The 22,254-nt window shown below is 39.8% G+C and overlaps 1 protein-coding gene across 1 annotated transcript in view; it reads left to right on the forward strand.

The window, feature by feature from the left end:
- Nucleotides 1-19,440, forward strand: part of RAB31 (RAB31, member RAS oncogene family) — a 54,613-nt gene extending 35,173 nt beyond the window's left edge. The window contains exons 4-7 of the mRNA XM_065753714.1: nucleotides 2,973-3,044; nucleotides 3,885-3,991; nucleotides 8,259-8,368; nucleotides 18,427-19,440. Coding sequence (XP_065609786.1) covers nucleotides 2,973-3,044; nucleotides 3,885-3,991; nucleotides 8,259-8,368; nucleotides 18,427-18,524 — 387 coding nt within the window. The 3' untranslated portion in view covers nucleotides 18,525-19,440. The remainder of the gene's footprint in view (nucleotides 1-2,972; nucleotides 3,045-3,884; nucleotides 3,992-8,258; nucleotides 8,369-18,426) is intronic.
- Nucleotides 19,441-22,254: the final 2,814 nt, after the last annotated feature.

The raw sequence follows: 22,254 nt of genomic DNA on the forward strand, positions 1-22,254 counted from the left end.
TAATTGATGGTAGCTGTTTCTAGTGTACTTTGTTGGTTCTTTTTTCTTCACATACTTTAGGAAATTGCGTTAAGGTGCATTGAAATACCATTTTTGGTCGCTTTTTCCAATGTAAAATACGAGATCCTGATTGTAAAGTTTAACCAAATAGGAATATGAACTTATAGCCTGAATGAAATCTATCATAACGTTTAAAACAAAAACAAACCCATCCAAACATGGATGATGTATTTTCTTTTCTTAAAATGCCGTATAGCTAAATTATTACAGTAAATAATGAAAGAGGAAATAACTGTACGGCCAGTTGAGCAAGTAAATAACTTTTCAGTGCTGTAGGGCAGGGAAGTCACACCTTCTTTACCAACAACTATACTAGACCTCAGTGCCTTTCATAGGCACTTATCTTTCTGAATTCTCATGCTGTTGTCTTGCCCACCCTCTTTGCGAGCTTGTAAGGGACTGGAATATTTGATCAGATTACTGTCTTAAACAGCAGAGGAATTGTATTCTTTCCTCTGCGTGCCAGTTTCTGTTTCTTGACACAAGGAAGGGCTCAGCTGACTTAATCTGGTCTTGCTGCTACTGGAATGCAATACACTGTTGAAGTGATTAATTAATCTCTCAGAAGGTCTTAAAAGAGTTTTTTCTTGTTTCTGCTCTTTACCTTCTTGTTCTTACTAGTGACATGGGTTGGTGGACTTGGTGGTGATGGGTCAGTGGTTGGACTAAATGATCTTAACGGTATTTTCCAACCTTCCTATGATTCTGAGATTGTAGGAGGGGGAAATAAAAGTCAATCTGATTGTGGAAATAGACTATACCTACAGAGGGATGTGCACTAAGCAGTTTTGCAAGCATAAAACTACTTGAGTATGGTCTAAACCATTGTCAGTCTGGCATCTAGTGCTCCTGTCCTTTCTTCCTTTTTCTCTGCCATGCTTTCCTGCCCCTACCTTTTGACTCAGCCTAGGGTTTACCTGATGCAAAACAAACTGGTTTAGAAACCCAGCTAAAACTTAATCCTACCAAAAAATCAGTAGATTGCATCCTGGATCCATTTAAAATCTACTTATCCAGAATCCAGTGAAAGATGCCTGCTTTTCTGCATGTGTTTTTTGTTTTGTTTGTTTTAATTTCTGGGGCTATCACTGGCAATATTCTTCAGTGAAACAGCTACTAAGGGAACTGTTCTTGTCACCGGATCAAAAGAAAATGGGTTGAAATTCCCAAGAAACTGTGCAGGTTCCCAGTGTGCCCTCTGGGCCAGTGCTGGAGGAATCTGAAGCATGGAAGCTTAACTGTCTGGCTCCTGCGGAGTGTGATTACTGCTCTATGAGAGCTCTTAGTAAATCTGGGAATACCTTGTCAGCTAGATTAAAGCCACATTGGTATGTGTAGGAGATATCTTTTTTTTTCCTGGAAGTTTACAGGCTGGGATGGGCATGTGTGTGCAGTGGAAGATGAGATTTAACTACCACAGTTAGGCTCCTGAATCTTCAGGGAACTTTAATACAACACGGTGGAGATTTCTGTAGTGGTTTGGAGGTATAAAAAGTCTGGAAAGCATCTACTGCATTAAGTGTGCAAGGAGTGATGCCACAGTCTAAAATCCTGGCAGATGAGTGTCTACCCAACTCCCTCAGGATCTTGGCTGATCCCTTTCCTTCAGACTTGGCTTCTCAGCTGATTCCTCTCTCCTCACCCTGACTGTCCTGCTGTTTTCTCCTATTAATGAGTGATTCCACCTGCATCGCTCCCCAGTGCACTTCAGCCCTTCCCATCTGTCATGCCTCATCATGTCCTTTCTGTTGGAAGGGGAGGCACTGACCTTGGGCTGGGAGTGCAGTTTGTGATGAACAGCTTACACACTGGCTGACAGCCTGGACTCAGATTCTTACAAATAACTTGCTTCTGTTGCATGTGAAACAGCATGGAGCCTGTGTTCCTTGGCTGCATAGGTCTAAGTGCTCAGCCTGGAGCTACAGCTTTAAGGAGAAGATGTATTGTGTGAATATGCAGAGGTTTCTGATGTAGCAGGTGGATCTGTGCGAAGACATCATGCACTGGAAGGCGTACCATGCCCTAATAACACAGCTGATTTAGGACTTGGCCTCAGTTACCAGCTGCAGCTTTGTGTGCAACTTCTACAGATCCCTTTCTTTATGTATAAAAGTCTACAATATGACTCTGAGAACCCAAATGTGTTTTCCAAGACAGCTTATTTTTGGTTTACTTAAGAATAGCTTTAGGTGAATCAGCAATAAAACTTCCTGACTTCCTTTCCCTGTGTAGCTATAAGCTGGAATTCTGTTTCAGCTGCTTAGTCATGGTCAATTATGAAAATTACACTGTTCATTGGCAAGCTATTGTTACAGTAATATGTATTGCTTGCTGGTTTTTTTGTTTGTTTGTTTGTTTGTTTTTTAAAGGATGTTTGACTTGAGATAGAAAGCTGAGGAGTAACTTTAGCTTCAAATGGCAAGAACCATGGCTACAATATGGGATAACTGAACATTACCAGTGCTCGTAATTTTCTATCAAGTCATTTATCAGATTTACAATGTTATTGTAAACCTCAACCCCAAGTTGAACTCAGTCTGTTAAAACTTCAGAGCAAAACTTTGGGGTTTGCCAGCATACATGTATGCAGTCAGGTGAGGCCTGAAAAAGTAGGAGATCTTCATGGCAAAACTTCAGTCTATGCACTGTAATGGAAAAGATGTGTTGAGTCTATAGTGCTGATCACATAAATCCAGTAGGATGAAGAGCATCAGGAGAAAGAGGACTGACTCATTAATTTGATGGGTTTTAAGGACAATTAGAGACTGACAACCACAACAGAGGCCTGGTCTGTAGTGAATGAAGGTCTGTAGTTCAGCCATGACATGTTTGTGACCTGACAAAATGTGATAATAATGATTTATTCATGGTGGTTTTATTTATTTTTTTATTGTGGGGATATGTTTCAACAGTTTCATTCCTTGGCACCAATGTACTACAGAGGTTCAGCAGCGGCTGTGATTGTTTATGATATCACCAAACAGGTAAAGCTTTTGGCACAGTTTTTGCCTACTGTGGGTTCTCTACTTGGGTGACTCAAGTTGGGGATAAAAGTCTAAGCAGACAGGGTGATAGCCTCCAGTACCATCCCCTCCCATTGCCTGTGGCTGAGAATGGTGGCTACTGTAGCACAGTGGCACTTCTTCCCTTTGCTAATTTGACAAGAAAAGATGAGAAAAGCTGAATTACACTTGACTGATGCTTATTTGTAACTTAAATGGCTGATGGTTGATCTTACCATGTGTTGGAAGAATAGAACGTGGTTTTGCCAGCCTTTTTCCAAATGTATGTGGAACAGTCACAAACTAAAGAGGGGAAAATAGGAATGTAAAGGAGATCCACAGATTTTGAAATGTAGAAGTTTGGGTGAGTGAAGGGTAGAAAGGTATCTCTGAAAACTGCCCTGGACAGTACTGAAAACATGACAGTGATTGAGACAAGCCAAGGCAGAAGTTGAAATGAGACAAATGAAACTTACATTAAAAATGAAGGAAATCAAATGCTAAACAAACATAAAAGAAGAGCTGTGGCAGTTGTTTGTCGATGAATATTTATGAAAAGCGTTCTGTACTACTTTTTTTAGGGGAGGAGGGGAGGAGTGGGGGAGAGAAAATAGGAACAAGTTCAAGCAAGTATTAATTTGGTCAGTCTTATGACCTGAAGTTTGAAAAAGCAGACTGCCTAGATCCAGCAGTCTTCTTTTGGCCTTATGATCTATTATATTATTATTGCATTAATGTTACCTAAGCTACATTCCTCTGACTTGAAAAAAAGATCATTAATTACATCAATGGCAACTAGGCTTTATTGTTTCTTTGACTTAGGATTCATTTCATACTTTGAAGAAGTGGGTGAAAGAACTGAAAGAGCATGGTCCAGAAAACATTGTAATGGCCATCGCTGGAAACAAATGTGATCTTTCTGATATCAGGTAATGTATCCATTTTTGCCCTTGTTTTGATTGTGGTGACTTTGATTGCAGTTTCTTTATTCAGGTAACCAGTTTGCTTTGTTGTATGGTAGTGTATCATCTTTATGGTCAGCTGTATCAAGACTTTTCCTGAAAATGCCAGTGCTCCTACCATCATGCTACCTCACCAGAAGCAGCTCAGCTTGAATTATGCACTTTTTTTAAACTCCTTGTTTACTGTCTTTCTTCTGTGTTTGTAGAGTCTAAACCCTAAAGCTGCTGAATCACTGGAGTGAAAAAATATCAAGGATAAGTTTAGAGGTCATCACAAATGGCACTAATTGCAAATGCATCCACAGCCACCCAGACCCTCCATTTTGGTAGCAATTGCCATGGCAGTAAGCTTTAAAATACATTCCACCTGTAACAGGATAATGTGGGAACATGAAGAAAAATTTGCATTGAAATGTTGCACAGAAATGTTGTGAGAGGGCTGTCATTTCTTGTGAGATTTTTCCCACCAAGTTTTTTTCAACTGATCACCTAATTTGTGGCCTGTTTGGCCACTACAGCTCTTCCATGCTCAAAATGTCTTGGTGCTTGCGTGGTGCTCATTGTCTTCAATGAACTAATGTCTTTTATTCATTTTGTTGATTCTCCCGACATAATTATGAAAAGTTTTGAGTTGTTTTTTCATTCATGCTTTTTTTTTTTCTGTATGCCCAATCCATTTCTCCTTCTAAATTTCACCTACCACCCGGTGATGCCCATTTAAAAAGATTTTTGATGGACATTTAGAGAGCAGAGTATTGCATATCTTACATTTTCTCATTTTTTCCAGAAGACTGATATCTGCAATACATGCAGCTGTTATCTATTCATCTGTTTTCTGGGTACTTTGTCTTAAAAGTGACTTCAGTAAAAATGATTATAGGCAAAATGTATCGCCAATTTATCACATTGTATTTCTGCTCATTGGAAATACGTCTTTGTGCACAGACAATTTAAAAATGATTGTAGTACTCAAGAGCTGCTGTTTGTATGCATTTTTGGCATCTTTGGTTTTGTGGAACTTCTGGTAGATGTTTTGTTGGGAATTGAAGAAACAGCTGCTTTACAGACAAACACAAATAGAAACAAAAGAGGACTGGCTGACCAGGTCCCAGCTGATTTTCTTCTGCCATCTCTATGACTGAAGGAAACAATATCAGGAAGGACAAATGGGAACAGTAAGAAATTACTCTTTTCCTCTGGCAAAAGGCTGGCACTGTTTCTCATTATTACTGACCGTGCTATCCTCCTCATTTAGAGCTTATAAAACTGTGTGATCTTCCAGATGTATTTGGGTCATTTAAGAGTCGTGCTGCTTTTTTCAGTGTTGTTAGTAGGTTATCAGCAGTTCTTGGCACGCTACTGAAGTAAATTTCTTCCCCCATGCTGAAAGGTTTTCTACTGCTAGACAAACAATTTTATTAATATAAATCTCTGTCTTTGTTATAATTACTGTTAAGTATAGTACTGTTCAATATTTGGTATGCTTTTAAGTAATAGTCCCTTTTGATAGGTCGTGGAGAAAGTTTCAAAGATGGAAGTTGAGAATTGAATAAAATGTTATAAGAGTTGAAAATATTTTTTGAGCATTACAGTTGTCAGTAGTTGTAACGGTAACTGAGTAGTGTTTACTTCTGTAAAAACTGTGGTGTACCTTTGTAACAAGTCATGTTCATGGGAAATGCCAGATCCTTACTTAGAGAATTCAGCTGAATGTCCTGCTTTGGTCTTTCCTCTATCCATCTGGATTTATTTATTTATTTTTAATTCAGTAGCTATTTAGGAAATCTCAATGAGAATTGACTCAACAGAATGTGTTGGGAAGAGCATAAAGTAGAATAATTGAAGTCTTTCAAAATAAGTATCCTTCTAACTTTCCCTCTAGCTCTGGAATGATGCTTTCTTAACACTACTGCGGTGCTTCTTGCCTTCTTCACCTCAGTTTAATTGTATTCATCAGTAGTTTAGAATTTGAATGTTTGTTCTTTTTCTTTTGGATGAAGTAGAATCTCAGCTGTGTTAACATCCAGGCTGTGATAACTTGCTTGCTGTGTGCAGCAGTTCCAGCACGGATGTGGTGCTTCGTGCCCATGTCATTGGAAGTTTATAGTCTTGCTTTAGGAATGTCATCAGACAGGGCTAACAAGTTCTGTGGCACATCCTTGGAATACTGTCACTTGCTGCTGTTTTAATTTTTCCTGGAATTCCTAAGTCTGCTTTCTCATCCAAATCACAAGAATGTATTACATAACTACAGCCTGAAATTCTGCCTTCAATGTGGTTTGATTACTACATTATGTAGTTAACCTCCATAGAGGTCCCTTCCAACCCCTACAATTCTGTGACTTTTTTTTTCTCTCTGTGGCCATCCACAGGTGGTAGTACCTTTCATAATAAAGGCCGAGGTGCCATTTCAGATCTAGTGAGGGGAATACTGCCTTCCCTGTGCCTTCTGCAATAAAAAGGCATATAATAAAAAGTGAGTAATGGAAACAAGCTCTGGATCCAGATACTGTAATTGAAGCTTAATTTTTTTGAAACTGTTTGTAATAAATCAGGCAATTATTCTGCTTCTCTGGCTTTTCCATGAGCAGCAGACCTGAATTATTTAAAATAATATACCTCTGTAAACTTGGAAATTACATTGCTGTGTTCCCACATGGGTACCTTCAGTTAAGGGCATTCATTCTAGGAAGAAATTGCACTAGGAATCTCTCGATTAATACGTCTCTGTGGTGAGTGGAAGGTGTTAAAGCAAACTGGGTATTCAGCAGGCAACAGTAAAGCCACACAAAACACACCAGTTGATGTATTGAACAACTGGAAGAAAAATAATACTGGCAGCCTGTTGTTTCAGTGTGCGTTCACGTGTCAGCATTCACTTTCTGAGCTGTTGCTCAAAGATAGGAAGAGCAGTGGTTGCAGACAAAGGACACAGTAAGATTCAGCTTTGCCAGCTGGCTCAAGTGATACAACATCAGCATGGAGCTTGCTATGTGTCTGATGCAGAGACGTTTTGTGTGCTGTAAACTGCATTTGCCAGCTCTTCATAAATAAAGTGCTGGCTACAAAATAAGGACGTTGCACCAGTGCTTTTAGGATGGTGCCACTTTGGTGACATGGCACAGATTGATTTCTTTATCCTCAGCAAACTATATTTTTAAATGGTTCTTGCCAATGCATCAGGAATCAATGGCTTCCATATTTCTTTTGGAGTCTGTATTTCTTGTGCATTTCAGACACTTAGATATCTGATGCCATTACTGTTTTCTTCCACAGTGGCCATACCCTATATTGTCTGAATACTTGGTGAGGGCAGTGCTGCCTGTTGCCTGGTCTGTCAGCTGCAGGTCTTTCATGTTGAGTACTTTTCTTATCAAGGTCAAGTTTAAAGGACTAACAAATGGGATTACCATTCAAATTAACTCACTTTTTTCCAGGCATGGATTCAACAGCAGATCAATCAATCTGCAAGTCAGTCATTGGTGGAATTCTGATGTTTTAAGTTTTATTACCTGACAAAACAGGAAAGAGATGACATTTCCTTGGCAGGAAAGAAAAACATAGTAATGCTTTTGTGACTAGGGTGTGTTTTGAGATTTCAGTGCTTCACCTTCAAACTTATTTAATGTATGGGTTGTAGTGGACTGACAGCATTCAGCTGCAACACTTCTTAAGTGTGTTTCTGTTAAGAAAAGTTTGGTAGGCAGGCATCTCTGTCAACCTGAGATGTGAATCACGATCATGTCAAATATGTTTGAGAAAGAAAAAAGAACATGAGAGCGAAGCTATTTTGGAAGATGATGGGGAATAACTATGCCTGGAGATATTTGATGCACTTTAACCCGATGTGATAATCTAGTTTGTAAAAACTCACTGCAATGAGATCTTGAAGGGAATTGAATACATGATCAAAATGGTTAATTTGAAGAAAAATTTGAACAAGGAACTGATTACCTTCCTAAGATTACTACATTACACACTCGGGAAAAATGACCCAGGGCTCTTTGATACAAAATATTTTGCAAAGTTCTTAAAGGTCTTTCATACTTTAGATCTAGTTGTCTTGACTTGTTAGTTGTTACCAGCGTGGGCCAAGGTGAAAGCAGAAACCATAGTTTGACACATTTTATTCATTCTGGGATAAACATTTGAGCAAATACAATTTTGAAACGAATACAGTTTTTTCAAAAGTTAAATTATTTTTTGAAAAATTGCTTTTGTCTATTTTTTTTAGGGAGGTACCTATGAAGGATGCCAAAGAGTATGCAGAATCTATAGGTGCAATTGTTGTTGAAACCAGTGCAAAGAATGCTGTTAACATTGAAGAACTCTTTCAAGGAATAAGTAAGTAAACTAACTTGCAAACAAAATGTATATATTCATCTGTTTTCGATCTAAAAGATTGTTTCCCATGGAAATCAAGAAGTGCACTGGGCCGGTAGTGTGATTGCTGTTTATATAGATGTTAACTAAGAGTGGCTTTGAATATTGTAGAGCAAAATATGGTACATATAGTAGATACAGGGTAAGCCTCTTCCTTTTTCAGTCTGTGTCTAAATCCTGAACTCAAGTCATATCTTCTGTTTCAGACCAAGTCTGCTGTAGAGCAGATAATGTTGATCCTATCATCGTGTTGATAAAAGCTTAAATGTTTTAAAAATGTGCCTGGAGAGCTATGATAAGTAGAAAATAGTTGTTGCAGTGGAATTCATTTAAAAATGGAATTTTCTCTCCAGATCTTATAAACAAGATGAGTCCAACTTTCCTCACAAGGATCAGAAAAAATGTCTTGTTTGGTTATTGTTCTAGGTGTTGCAGTTTTGGTTTCTGGCTGAAAGTGGGGGAGAGTTGCAGCATATTGTGGGTTGGAAGGGACCTTGGAAGACATTCAGTCCAAAGTCTTGCTCAGAGCAAGACAGTTTGCTAGGATCTTTTTTAAGCTGGGCCCAAGAATAGAGGTTTCACAACCTCTCCAGGCAGCAAAGTCTAAGTACTTAAATAGTCCTCCCAGTGGCATGTCCTCCTCTCTCCTTTCTATTCCATATCAAGTCAGAATCTTCCTTGGTTCAATTCGTGGCTACTGCCCCACCAGCCTGTCAGTGTTTTTCTTGTATCATGGCGATACTTAGCATGCGTTACACTATCTAGAAGGAGATAACCATTTGGCTTGGCTGTTGTTGGTATGACTTGTGATGCTGCTGGCCATTATTGCTGCTGGGGTGCATTGCTGGCTCGTGTTCAGCATACTGCCTGCCCTCAGGTCCTTTCTGCAAAGACATCTCCCTGGGCAACTAGTCTCCAAACTGACTTGTAGTCAGGAGCTTTTCCTCCCTTCTTGCAGGACTTGCCATTTGTCCTTTCTGAATCACATGAGACTCCTGATAGCCCACTCTTCTCTCCAATCTGAACAGCAGCTCTTCCCTTGAGTGTATTGATTGCACTTCTGAGCTTGATATCATCTGCAGGCTTGAAGTGTGTGCATATTTTTTCTCCTTCAGGCTGCTGGTAAAATATGTTATACTAGATACCTGAATTACTCCACCTGAAACAGACTTACAGGTAGATAGATACTGTTAACCAGCAGCCTTTAAGTCTGATGACTTTTCATGCAGTTATTAGTCTGCCTGTCTAGGCTATAACATTCCAACCTAAGTGTACTGGGATGCTGTAGGATCAAACATTAAAAGCCTTGCTAAAGTCAAGATAGATGGTGTCTAGTGCTCCCCTCAGTCATGATCAGCTCGTGTTATCCACTGTGTTTTGTCTGAGACAGCCTGCTCAAGTATTGCATTGTTTCTGTGGGTTGTGTTTGAAACAGTTAATGAGAACTGATATTCCTAGAGTACACTACCTTTCTCTTACCAAAAAGTGTAACATGGCTGTCTAGAGAAAGCAGTTCTTCCTTGAGATCTTCCAATCTCCTTGATTGCTTGCATCTGATGCTTGTGAATGTTCATGCAGAGGAATTCATCCTTGCCACATAATTAGCTAATTAGTTTCTGTCTTTGATAGGCAGCACTGCATCTGGCAGCGTGTGCTGCTGCTAATAATGGTTATATTAGATGAGGAAAATCAGCTAAATTGAATTTAGTATGAACTAGATAAGCAGGCAAGTGCACTTAATACCACAGGCAATTATTTCTATATATAGAAATATTAGGTCTCAGTGAATGTACTCGTGACCTTACCAAGTGCTCAAAGGAGAGAAAGGAAAGATTTAGTAGTATATGTTTACAGAAATACAGTGAAAACCATGTGAAAAGTACTCAACCAGCAAGAGAATGGCTTGGTATGATAAAGACTGGGCAAAGAGTATAAATAACTTTCTGATGTCTTATACCACTTCAGTATTTAGGGCTTCAGTGAGCAGGCTACAACTTCCAAAAAAAAATCTGACTTGGCCCAAAATTTGCATGTCAGCACTTCTGTTCTCTTTATATAAAATCTCCCTGTGGCCATGTCTCCAGCCCTGCCGAGAATTTTATTCCTGTGGTGTCGGATAGGTTGTACTTTGGTTTTCATGTTACCTGGGAGCTTGTGCCTTTCTCATTGTCCTTCTGCAGAAGGACAGGGTGCAGCTCCCCAGCCTCTTGGGAAAGAGGCTTTTGTAGGTAGACTGTCTCTATGTATTGCCTAGATTTAAGAGGAGGTTTCATTGTGTGGAGAGCTTCTCCATCTTGAAATGCAGGGAACGGTGAGGGTAGACTACATTTTAGTGTTTCATTTAAGAAGTTACCTCCTGCTTGGTTCTGCTTTTATTTTCCAAGGATATTCTAATGATTTCTCCTTCCTGGTGTGGCTGATAACTCTCTCTTTTCTAGGGAAAATACTGTGAATGGAGAAAAACAGTATAATGGGAAAAAATTACATAGTAGAGTCATTAAGGTTGGAAAACACTACTAGAATCATCTAGTCCAACCAAAATAATGATATAGAGAAGGTGGAAAATAAAATGAAAACTGGTTTGCTTTGCTGGCAACCAGATAAATCTTGACAAAATCATAGAGGTTATGGATATATAACTTAATTTCTGAAGTTATTAAAAAACTCTTTAGAAAATAATGGAATGTACTAAATCTCTTAGGATTTGATACCTTGGAGATGTATCTTAGAGAGACAGTTTCAACACAAACACATTATCCTTAATTCTTCTTGATAAAACATGGGATGTGAAAGACTAGAATGTGTAGAAGTTTTTGATTTTCTGACAATGGGGTAAATTTGTCAGGACAGGGACTTTGCAGGCAGTGTACTTGGGCAAATAAAGCTGGGGATGCAGACTGAGGGAGGAGTCTGCAAGGCCAATGTCCTCTGCTCTGGAGAGCGTTCACCAAACTGTGTAACAGAGTGTAGCCCCAGGCTGTGTGTTGTACCTCTGATTTCCAGTGGCAAGCCAGGCTACCTTAACCTGATCACATTGAGCAGTGCCAGGCTGAAGGCTTGCTGTGGTTGTAAGATATCACGTGGCTGCAAACAAGAAAAGAATGTCATTACTACAGCTGTATGTATATTCCCTGTTTGGACTAAATTTTTCAAACATCTTTTTGAAAGGTTTTTGACATCAAAAAGGTTTGAGATATAGTGTTGTTTTTTTTTCCCATGCATTCCTGTAGTTGTGTTGGTATTGTTGTTTTTTTTTTTAATAGGTAAGTGTCTATGCAAGCCAATGTTATTAGCTTTTTTTGTTCCCAGCTTTAGGAGAATCATAGCCCCAGCAACTTATGGGTGCTTGTCACTGGTACAGACTCCAGCAGCAGCAAAAATGCCAAGAATGCATTACAAATATTGGTGAAGCTGTAAATGTGCATTGAGTCATGCCAGGTCTGTCTTGTCCCTTCTGTTCATGGGGTTTTTAATACTCTGACCGCTGATAGTGCCTGTGAAGGCAGCTTATGCATCTGGTTTTAAATGACTAAACAAGCTTCCCCAGGTGTACTGTAATTTATTTGTAATCACGCCCTCATAATTCTCAGACACCCATTCATTTAACAAATAAAATAAGCCTCTGTTACATTATTCAAATCTTGTACACACCCAGCTGTTTCTCTTCAGTGTGTGCATATTGCCTGTTATCTGAGCGAAGAGATGCCCCAGATAAAAAGCAGAAGATTGCACAAAATCAACCTCTGTACATAGCAGAGCTGAGGCTGTGCCTCCTGGGTTAACAGCCCTCTGCCTCCACAGGTCCAAAGGTAAGCAGCTACAGGGCAAGTAGGCTGCTGGAGAAAGCCTAACATGAAATATGTCATAAACGTGCACTTAGGCAACAAATAAATGCTGAATGCACATTGTTTCTTGAACTCTGACAAGTACTGGGATACAGCTGTGCTACCAGAGGGACTGAGTTTGAAGCATTTCTGCGTTTTCTGTGAAGGGCAAGAAAGATGTCGAGGAATGAGATGATCAGGGTCGCTCTGCAGAGAGCTTGTGGAGCTGTTGCCACATTTGGTCTTACTGATGCTACTGTCAAGAGAATGAGGCAGGCTTATGTTTAACAATCTGTGTAAGAAAGCTCTTCCTAGGCTAGGCTTGCTAATTAGAGCAGGGAGTTTCTGTCTCCAGATACAAGCTTTCATGTGGTAAATGCTCAGTATTAAGCTATTCACTTTCTGATGCTTTGCCAGCAGCAGGTATACTGTATATTTAATGTAATCCAAATACTCATTTCCTAGAAGTACTGGGAAGTTAAAACCAAAACAAACAAAAAAAAAAACTTCTAGGGTTTACAGTTTAACTGGTTATCTACTCAAATAACTGCAGAGTGTGTAAACTGCCCATCTGTGGGACAGCATGGATCCCTTCCAGCAGACATTTGATGTTTGTTAAGACTCAACAGGACTTAACATGGCTGGTGTTGCAGGTGGGCAATGTCAGAGCTCCAGGTGATTTTTTTTTTTGTCCTGTTATCTGCTAATTTGCAGAGATCTGTGAGCTATTTCAGAGTGGTCTGTAACAGACATTTTAAGCAAGTCAGGTAAATTTATACTACAAGGCAATTCACGTACCACTTCTGGCATGTGATTTGCTATGAGCCCAAGCTCATAACTGAATTTTTGTGGGTGGAGGTGTTAGTGTTCTGAATAAAATGAAAAATCATTTCCCTAACTTACCTATGTTTGAAATTATTCTCTTTACACTTCATGCTTATTGTATTCTAGCATTATTTCTCATCTTCCTTTCCAATTTTTAATTAGTGAAGCAAAATCTACTCATCTTTGGACTACTCTAAATTTGTGAGGTCATGGTTTTCCTCCAACAGTAGGAGACCTCTTCTTCATGAGCCAGAATGGCTCAGTGTTAATTACTTCAGACCAAGACTGGAGCTCAGAGTAACCAAAACCATTAGGCATTCTGTTATTTGCTTTGATGCATGTAAGATTTGTTGTCTTTCTGTATGCTTTGCTTACATGAGCAAAAACTTCAATGTCGTGCTTTTGCTTAAAAGATTTGTTGTTTTTTTTTCTCGAATGGAGATGCTAGAGATGCTAAAATAATTGCAACATAACTGTGTTTAATTATGCAACATCCTTTTATCGTAAATGTGTTATCTTGTGTGAAAATTTAATACATGAAGTAAACAGCAGTCAGCTGTCAATCGGGGGGAATCCTGCTTCTCTGCAAGTAGGGAGAAGAAAAGGAAAACAGAGACTGACTACTGGGCTAAACTTTATAATCCACCTTGGAGACATGAGGACATTCTACAATACCAGTGAAACTAGTTTCAGAGGATGAGAGGATTTGGGAAGATAAGAAGTATGACAGTCTTAAGTCCTATAAGTGTGCAGAAGGTCATATATGCAAATGTCTGAAGTGTTGGGTAAGATGTGCCTGCTCCATCTTGTTGTGCTTCCCCTGATGGCTGTGCTTTGTAATGTGGGTTACAGAAAGCAGTACTTTGTAGGTTCAGCTTGCTGTGATACAGCTAGCATTTTTAGGAAGAGATTCTGGCCATTGCCTAATTGCTGCACTGCTGCTTGATGCAGTCCAGCTCGTCTCAGCAATATGTCAGAAACCTGTGGCTGCTGCTTTGGAGCCAAGAGAGAGAGGGATTTCACATCCCAGTGAAAATTTCCCCTTCCTTTGTAAGCTGTAACCAGTTTCCAAAAAGAGAATAGATGGGAGAGTGCACAGAAAGCCCTGGTGTGTGGCAAGATGTCGTTTTGCCTCTTATCCTTAGCAGAGTGGTAGTTTCATCACATAATAGTACTGCGCTCCTTTTGAACTTGAATTTCATCACCTGCCTGTGCTATCTAAGGCTGATGGCATCCACTTCCCTTTGTGCTGCACACACTAAATGACAATCTGTTCAACACTTACAAGTGGAGCATCGCATTCAGAAAGGAACAAAGAGAGCAGATTTAGTTACTGTGATGATGCGTCAGGCTTCCAGCTGCAACGGAGCATTCCCCGTCTGCCTCTCATCAGTTCTGTTTGGAGAGCTGTTGCCTAGTCCCCCTTGTCTCTCTCGTTTCCTGCTCCAGTTTTCTTTTTCTCCCTTCCTATTTTGTTTACCTCTAGTCCCTCCCTCCCTCTCATTTCTCAGTCCCTTTGCCTCTGGCGCTCTCAGAACCACAATTCCCAGAGTGCCAATTAAACTCCTCGCGTTACTAAGCTCAATTTAATAGCGGGAGCTGGAACTCAGCCAGGCATCAAGAAGACCCTGACCTTCATTCTGGACTGCCTCAGCCCAACTTAAGTGTGCCAGAATGGGGGAGATGCCATGACTTTGATGCTTCCCACCTGTTAACCTGCAAGGTTCACTTCAGAGCCTTGACGTTTCTGTAATCCTACCTTCGAGCAGTCTTGTGATGTTTATTTTCCACACCATTATGTGCTCACATAATGAGCTCACAGAGGAGCCCAGCACCGCTGCACCGACGCGTGGAGGTGCATGTTTACAAACAGTTCTGTTGCATAAAATAATACATGAAGCGTGCTCCAAACGTTAGTGAAATTAATTCAAAATATATCACTACACGATTAATACAGGTGGCAGAGATCTAACTTTAAATAGCATCAGTAGACTTAGCTCCATGGAAATGTCAGTGAGGGGAACCATATGGAGCTTTACACCTTCTCTCACAGGATGATTTAATAATGTGTCCTTAAATTTCTTATTTCACCAGTTCAGCTCCAGAGTTCTTAGAGTAATGCATGCACATCTATTTTTCTCCGTGTGATGAACCATTCTGTCTGGAATCCTGAAGCATATTCTCAGTATTCTTGTGTCAGATGGTCTCTATCCTGCTCTGTAAAACTGCTGAAAAGGTATTCTATTTGTAGTCTAGCTTGTTAAATTAAGCAACAGAATTCTTCTGTCTCCTGTGGAATTTTTGAGCCAACTCCATCTTAACAGAGCAATCTTTGATCTGAAAGAGGAATTGCCTTTATCTACTTATATTTTCTAAGTAGGAGTACAGTTGGGCTGAATGTTGGGGCACTGCTGCTCCTACTGTTGTCAGCTGCCTGAAGAAAATAGAATAACTTAACAACGCTATTGGTTATCTCATATGGGGGTACCTTTTATTCCTCTGGAACAGAGGCTACATGTGACAGTGAAAAATACTTCTTAAATGAGTATATACTTTCTAAAATGAACTCATTTTATGACCTCTTTTGATTCTGACTCAGTGCCAGCTGGGTTGTGTTGATGTCAGCAAAACAGACGCTATATTTGTCAATAGCTGAATTACAAGTTAAGATGATCACAGTCCTTTTAGCAACAGTGATTGAGCTGTTTCACAAGCAACCAGATAGAGATGAAGGCTCAGCGTTTCTCTGCCAAACCTTGGCGTGCTATTGGTGCTTGAACCTTTCCCTGTTGCAACATGGTTGTAAGACAGCTGTAGTTATTTTCTTATTACCTAGATCCATTGCTCTATAGTGAGAATTATGTGAGTTTTATGTTTCTGTAGAGTTACCCATCAGCTGCACATCAGATGGTACAAGTTCCCTCAGCAGTGATAAATCCTGGTACTAGGATTAAAATGGTTTCACTCAATGACTTAAGAAATCTGATGTCCAGAGAAATAGTGAGAAAAAACTCACTGATTAAAAAATCTCAAAACTGTAAATTTTTAAGCTGTTTAAAACTGTTTTTCTCGTGCTGAATTCAAGGGGGATTAACCAAACAACGGAAAACACGACCAGTTAATGGGAAACAGTACTTAAGATCAAAGGTGGAATAATGAATTGGCAAATGCTGTGTCTAGAGATTTTTCTCTTTATTCTTTGTAGTTATCTTTGCTTTGGTTTTCCTTTATCGTTTTGAGAAATGAAATGAACCAGGTTGAGTCTTTGACTACCTGTATGGTATCCAGTTCTGAACCGGACAGAGTGCTCTCTGACCTTGAAACGTGCAGTGTTTTTGCTCCAAAGATAAGCTTACCTCCTCCTTTGCATACACATGAGAGTGTTAGAGGAGACTCAGAAATAAGAGCTGTGAAATGTTGAATGAGAAACAAATAGAGTTATATTGTTCGATGTGGACTTTTAAAATAAAAGGTAAGCTAGTTTGGATGTGCAAACTTTCCTCTCCTAAGCTCGCCATTAGAAAAACATGTTGTTTGGGCAATGTTTGTTTAATGGTATGGTATGGAAACCACGTCCATAGATTCTAACTATTTTTAGCTACATTGTGCTCAGAGACAAATGGCCAGGGTTTTATTTTTTGCTGGTACTGAGGTCAAACTGCTTTAGACGTGGTGTGTTTCTAAAAATGATAGCATTACCTTTGTGGAAAAGTTTTTTAAGAATTAGTGGACTCTGTCTCAAGCAGAACAGATAGAGCTGGTGCTTGTAATGTCTCTGACACCTATTCTGCTTTTTCTTTTACTTTGGAAGGGCACTTATATTCTGGCGAGGCTTCATGTTTGTAAGCAAGGTGTAAAGCTGCTGAATTAGTGACCTAAACTAGAGTGCAGCATTGTAATGTCACTACTTAGACATGCTTAAGCCTTCAAGATGCCTGTTTCTTGCTGTTTGAGATTAAATACAGCACTTCTTGCTTAGTAATATGGCAAATTTTTTGCCCTTTCATTCAGTTGTACGAATATTCAAGATTATCTTCTTCAAAAGTCACGCATTTGCTGTGTGATAAACCTGTTCAGAAGTGATTGGATAAATGAGTGAAATGTTGGTGGATTTGACCAAAGGTTATGTAGGGACAAGTTTTACAAATGAAATTTTGCTGTTTGATTTCATTGGGATTAGATTCTACCAGAATTCTTTTAATTCATTGCCATCACCATCAGGTTTTTGGAAGCCCCAGATTTCAACATGCAAACGTAATTCATAGAGCAGTCAGAAGGAAACAGCTATGAAGAAATACAGCAGAGGATGGGGAAATCTGAACTCTTGAGACTGACCTGAATTACGATCATTGCCACTGAAGGTGGCATGTAACGAATGTTGAAGTTTTGACTCATTATTTAACACAGGCAGTAGTAAAAACAGCAATAATTTATAGAAAGTGGACTCAGCTTCAGAAAAAAAAAATCCTGCAGGTCTACGAGGCAATGTGAAAGTAAGTTGCCATGACCACAAGCTCTCTGAGATACTGAAAAAATGGATCACTAAGTGGGAGGAATGGAAAAGCCAGGCCTGATAAAAGACAAAGCATGGGCTGGACCTGGGAGGATCTTGGTTTTCCCTCATGTAATTCTGATTATTGAGTGCGTGTTATGTTGACAATGAGTAGTTAAGCCAGTAAGACGAAGGATGGAGCAGTGCTGAAGAGGCACACGGGAGAGAGGTGAGAAGCAGTGCTTTCTTCCCCAGGGAGAGAGCGCTGGCTGGCAGTCTTTCAAATGCTTAAAATAAATCACTCCTGACTTCTTCATCTTATGGAGAGTTGGGAAGGGATGCTATCCATTAACGAGTGCTGTCAGCTGCAGAGACATAGGTACCCCTCAAAGAATGGAGAAATTCAGTGAGAAGATGTGTTTTTCTTTTCCAAGTATAGGCAGCATGTGTATAATGACAGTGCTTTGTAAAATTCTGATGTACAGTGACTCAATGCCATGTGGATTTAGGCATGTCAGGATCTCATTGAACTAGCTCCGTTTGCATTTAAGTGCAACTAGGAGAAAGCTGAGCATTTTCTGCATCTTAGTATTTCAGCTCTCAGTAAGGTATCTGTTTTGGAAATACATGTATAACAATTTCAGTGTCCTCAATACTTTCGTGTTATACATATATTATGTATATATATAATGTGAAAACAGTCTTCTTGTGTAAGCAGGCCACAAGGAAAGATGATTTAAGGTACAGAAAAGATGCTTCTTTTCTGGTTAAATTTTACAAATGTAATTCTGACAGAAGCTAAATCACTGTAACTGTTATTTGCCCGTGTTGTTACTGCATCAGGAAAATTGAATTAACTGTCTCCTCGTGTATTTCAGGCCAGCAAATTCCACCCTTAGATCCTCATGAAAATGGTAACAATGGAGCAATCAAACTTGGAAGGCAGACTTCACAGACGGGTAGGCGGTGCTGCTGACCCAACGTGATCTTTTGAGGTTTACTTGAAAAACATCACCATTTACTCTTTCATGGAGAAAGGACTTCGTGATCTCAGTGACGTGGCTCCTTATCTTGAAAGCAGTAGTTTCAGTACTTCCCGTGAGTAATAACACAAGGACCAGAAGCAGAAAGCTTTACTTCAAAGGGATTTTATAAAACCTAGTTGGAAAATCCTCTCTAATATCCTGTCAAAATTACAACGTTAAAGTATTCTGATCCTCTGTTTCAGCTGATGACTGTCTTTTTATTTTTTTAAATAAAAAGAACCTTTTATATAAATGTTCGATTTGCTACCAAAAAAAAAAATCTCTTTTTACATTGCAAAGTGCACTTGGCATGTTTTTAGAGTTTGCTGTGTAATAATAGGGTGTGAAACCTCATAAAACCTGAGTTTTGGCTCACAGTTTTCTCTGCCTCGTTAGCTGGATTCTGCTTCCATATTTTTCTAGATCTATAGCTTCATCTTATGCTTTCAGTAAATACCAGCAAAAATTGAACTGAATTTGCTAACTAGAAAAATGGATCCAGAGGATCAGCAAGTGCAGTTTGTTCAGGCTGCAAGTCAACATCTGTGCCAGGAGGAGCTATATGTGTGGAAGAAAGAATTGTCACGAAGGAGGCTGCTGGACCCCATGGAGTTCCCTCTGCTCCGGAAAGAGCTGAAGTAGCAGCCACTGCACTTCACCTGAAATAATTTCCTTCCCAGGGCATATGCTTCATTAGTTGCTGAAATTGTTAAAAACACAAATGCCAGCTTAATCTCTCTTTCTAGGTTTCCTACAAATCTGTGTCCCAGGATGAAGTTCCTATCAGCTTAAGAATCCCACTTCTTTTATTTCTAAAGGAGTGCCACGCTGCCCCAGTGGGTCAGGGGAGCCCCTTTGCTGCCTCACTCCAAGGCTGTTGGAGGAATTACAGTTCTGTGCAAGAATGGTTTGGGCTTTAAGGCTGGAATCTAATAAAGCAAAAGAGAGCGTCTCTTTCCAAGTGCAGTTCTGTTCATTTGTGGAATAGTCTCTTCAGCAACATAGGGATGCAATATGGAGGACCCACTGCATGATATCTTTGAAGCTTATTTGAAAGTACAGTGTAGAAAAATAAATCCAGTGGATGGCAAGGAACTAGAAATAACGTAAAATTGTGTTCTTCACTTCTCTCTCCTGAATATGTGTGACTGACTTCTCTTTTTCATCAGTTCAATTGGAAATCTAAACTAGGGCAAGGAACAGAGGCTTCAAAACCATAGTCCAACATTCATTTGTTCTCTTATTGGGTAGATTAACCTCGCTGTACTTTTTCTGGGGGTCTTATGAAAAATAGGAAAATACCTTACTGCTATAAATCATAAACAGGCAGGCTAGAGCCAGGCTTCAGTGTTTATGCATAAACTCAGACTTTCTTGCTAGGTTGTATGGTTGCTTTGATCAAATGGCACTAATTATTTGTGCTTGAACCAGAGGCAGGTATACTGAATGGGATTATTTCTTTTTCTTTGGGAGACTTAAGTGGTTGATATTGGCTGGGATGTTTCCCACCTCATCTTATCTAAGAACCTAAACGACATTGGTTTTTCACCTCGTATTCTCTGATATGTTAGATTCCTTTGAAAACACTCACACCTGAAAATTTGTAAGCATAGACACGGGAGCTCCAACAGAAAGGATATTTAGGGTGACCTTTCAGTTTTGTCTGTGCTGATCCAAGCTACTGCTTAATTGCAGCAGCTGTTCTACTGATAATCCACCGTTGTTCACATGAAAATTCAGCAGTCATCACAGCTGATAGCTGGTAAGGTTCCTTTAGGAATCAGCTAAGGCATCTCTGCAAGGCTGTTGGAAGAGCAACAGTTCTGTTCAAAAATGATTTGAGCTTAAAGGCTGGGATCTAATAAAGCAAAATAGTTTTTCCTTATGTCCTGTCCCTGTGTAAGAGAGTCTGCTTGGGGAGCCCAGGCAACTACAGGAGGGCAGGTGAGATTATCCTGGCCTAAACTAGTAGGAACTGATCACCAACACAGATTAATGGTATTAATGGGATCTGTTACCAAGAAAACAAGGTGAAGTGGAACCTACATGTTAAAAGGTGTTATGAAATTTAGGTCAGTGTATAGTAGTTATGCATAACAGATTTTAAACTGTTCATAAATCTGGTGACATAATGTGATGTCTCGAATCTCATTAAACCCAACTAGAGATGGCTGAGGGCTTTCTAAGTCAGTTCTGCAAGTACCTTGTATGCTCTCAATTTCTGCTAGAGCTGGCCTTTCATGTGGATCTGTATGGGACAGATATTGTCTTGACCGACCAGCTGCCAGTGGACTACTTGTGATTCAGAACAGGCTTTTGAGTTATGTGTTTAAATAGCATAAAGCTGGAAATCATTCCGATGGATTTGTGGCAGATTTTAGAATTTAAATGCTAGCAAAATGGGCTCAAAGATATTTTTGCATTAGGTGGGACAAATCTCAATCACCTTATTCTTCTTTTAGAATAGATTCTTCTTAGAATCTTGGAGTCACAGAATAGTTTGGGTGGGAAGGGACCTCAGAGCCCACCCAGTCCCACCCCGTGCTGTGGGCAGGGCTGCCCCCAGCAGCTCAGCTGCCCAGGGCCCCATCCAACCTGGCCTTAATGCCTCTTGGATTGCAGTCTTCACACGTAAAATTTTTGCTTTCTTTTGTTGCCTTTGTTGTTTGTTTAAGTACCACCACCATTAACAGACAGCCAGAAACACAACAGAGAAGCAGACATTCTCAGAGTCAAAACTTTCAGCAGCCATCGTAATTCCCTACTGGTTAATGGCTTGTTGAAAGCAAAATGACTGCATGGGAGCATTTAACTGTTGCTACGCTTCTCTCCTAATAGTGACAAGAAGAGTGTGCAGTTCCTCATCGGCCAGCTGGTGCTGGCTCTGTCAGACTGCTTTTCTCAAGCGAGCTGGCAGCAGGACTGGGGCATGCTGTGGTGCTGGGTGTGCTTGGTGGAGCCTGTTTGCACCATGACTCACAGCCATGACCCTTCAGCTGAAGGTGACTCGCTTTTCTGGCTTGTCGTGAACTAGTTTGAAAAAAAAAAAAGTAAATAAAAAATAATAATGAAGGAACTGGTTTTCATATATGCTCTGCATATGTGTGTATATAAGTACAGTTTTTTATTGTTATGCTGACAAGTAGTGTATTTTTTCACTATGTCTGGGTCTCGTATACTGAACATTGTATTCTGTAAGTACATTTGTTTATGGTCATTTCACCTGTATGAAGTTAAGGCTGAGGGTAGCTAGAAGATGGAGATACACGTAGGTACAATTGTTGACTTGCCATTCTTATGCGTGAAAGTCTGTATTGTGGAAAAGTTGGTCTTGCAGGCTGAGAAATATAGAGGTCATTGTTACCCAAGATTTGGCACTGCAAAGTGTTAAAAGTTACACTAAAAAAAAATCGGATTACTTTTATTTGTGGTACAGCAGGTCTATCTGAAGTGCTACAACATACCACGGTATATATTAACAACTAGAAAAGTTACCTATTGTCCCTTATCTCCTCAGTAATCTTTCATGGCACGTGATGGTGTACGTTTTTGGATCGGAACAAGAGCATTCTGCCTGCACTCAGACCTTTTCAGTACGATGACGATGTAGTTTACTATCCTACCTTTCATTATTTAAGCCAGAGTCAGTGGTAGATTGTCAGTTTAAAATCACTTTCCAAG

Source organism: Cyrtonyx montezumae, unplaced genomic scaffold, assembly GCF_038088225.1.
Source record: "Cyrtonyx montezumae isolate F1298 unplaced genomic scaffold, pur_monq_1.0 scaffold_8, whole genome shotgun sequence".
Lineage (NCBI taxonomy): Eukaryota > Metazoa > Chordata > Aves > Galliformes > Odontophoridae > Cyrtonyx > Cyrtonyx montezumae.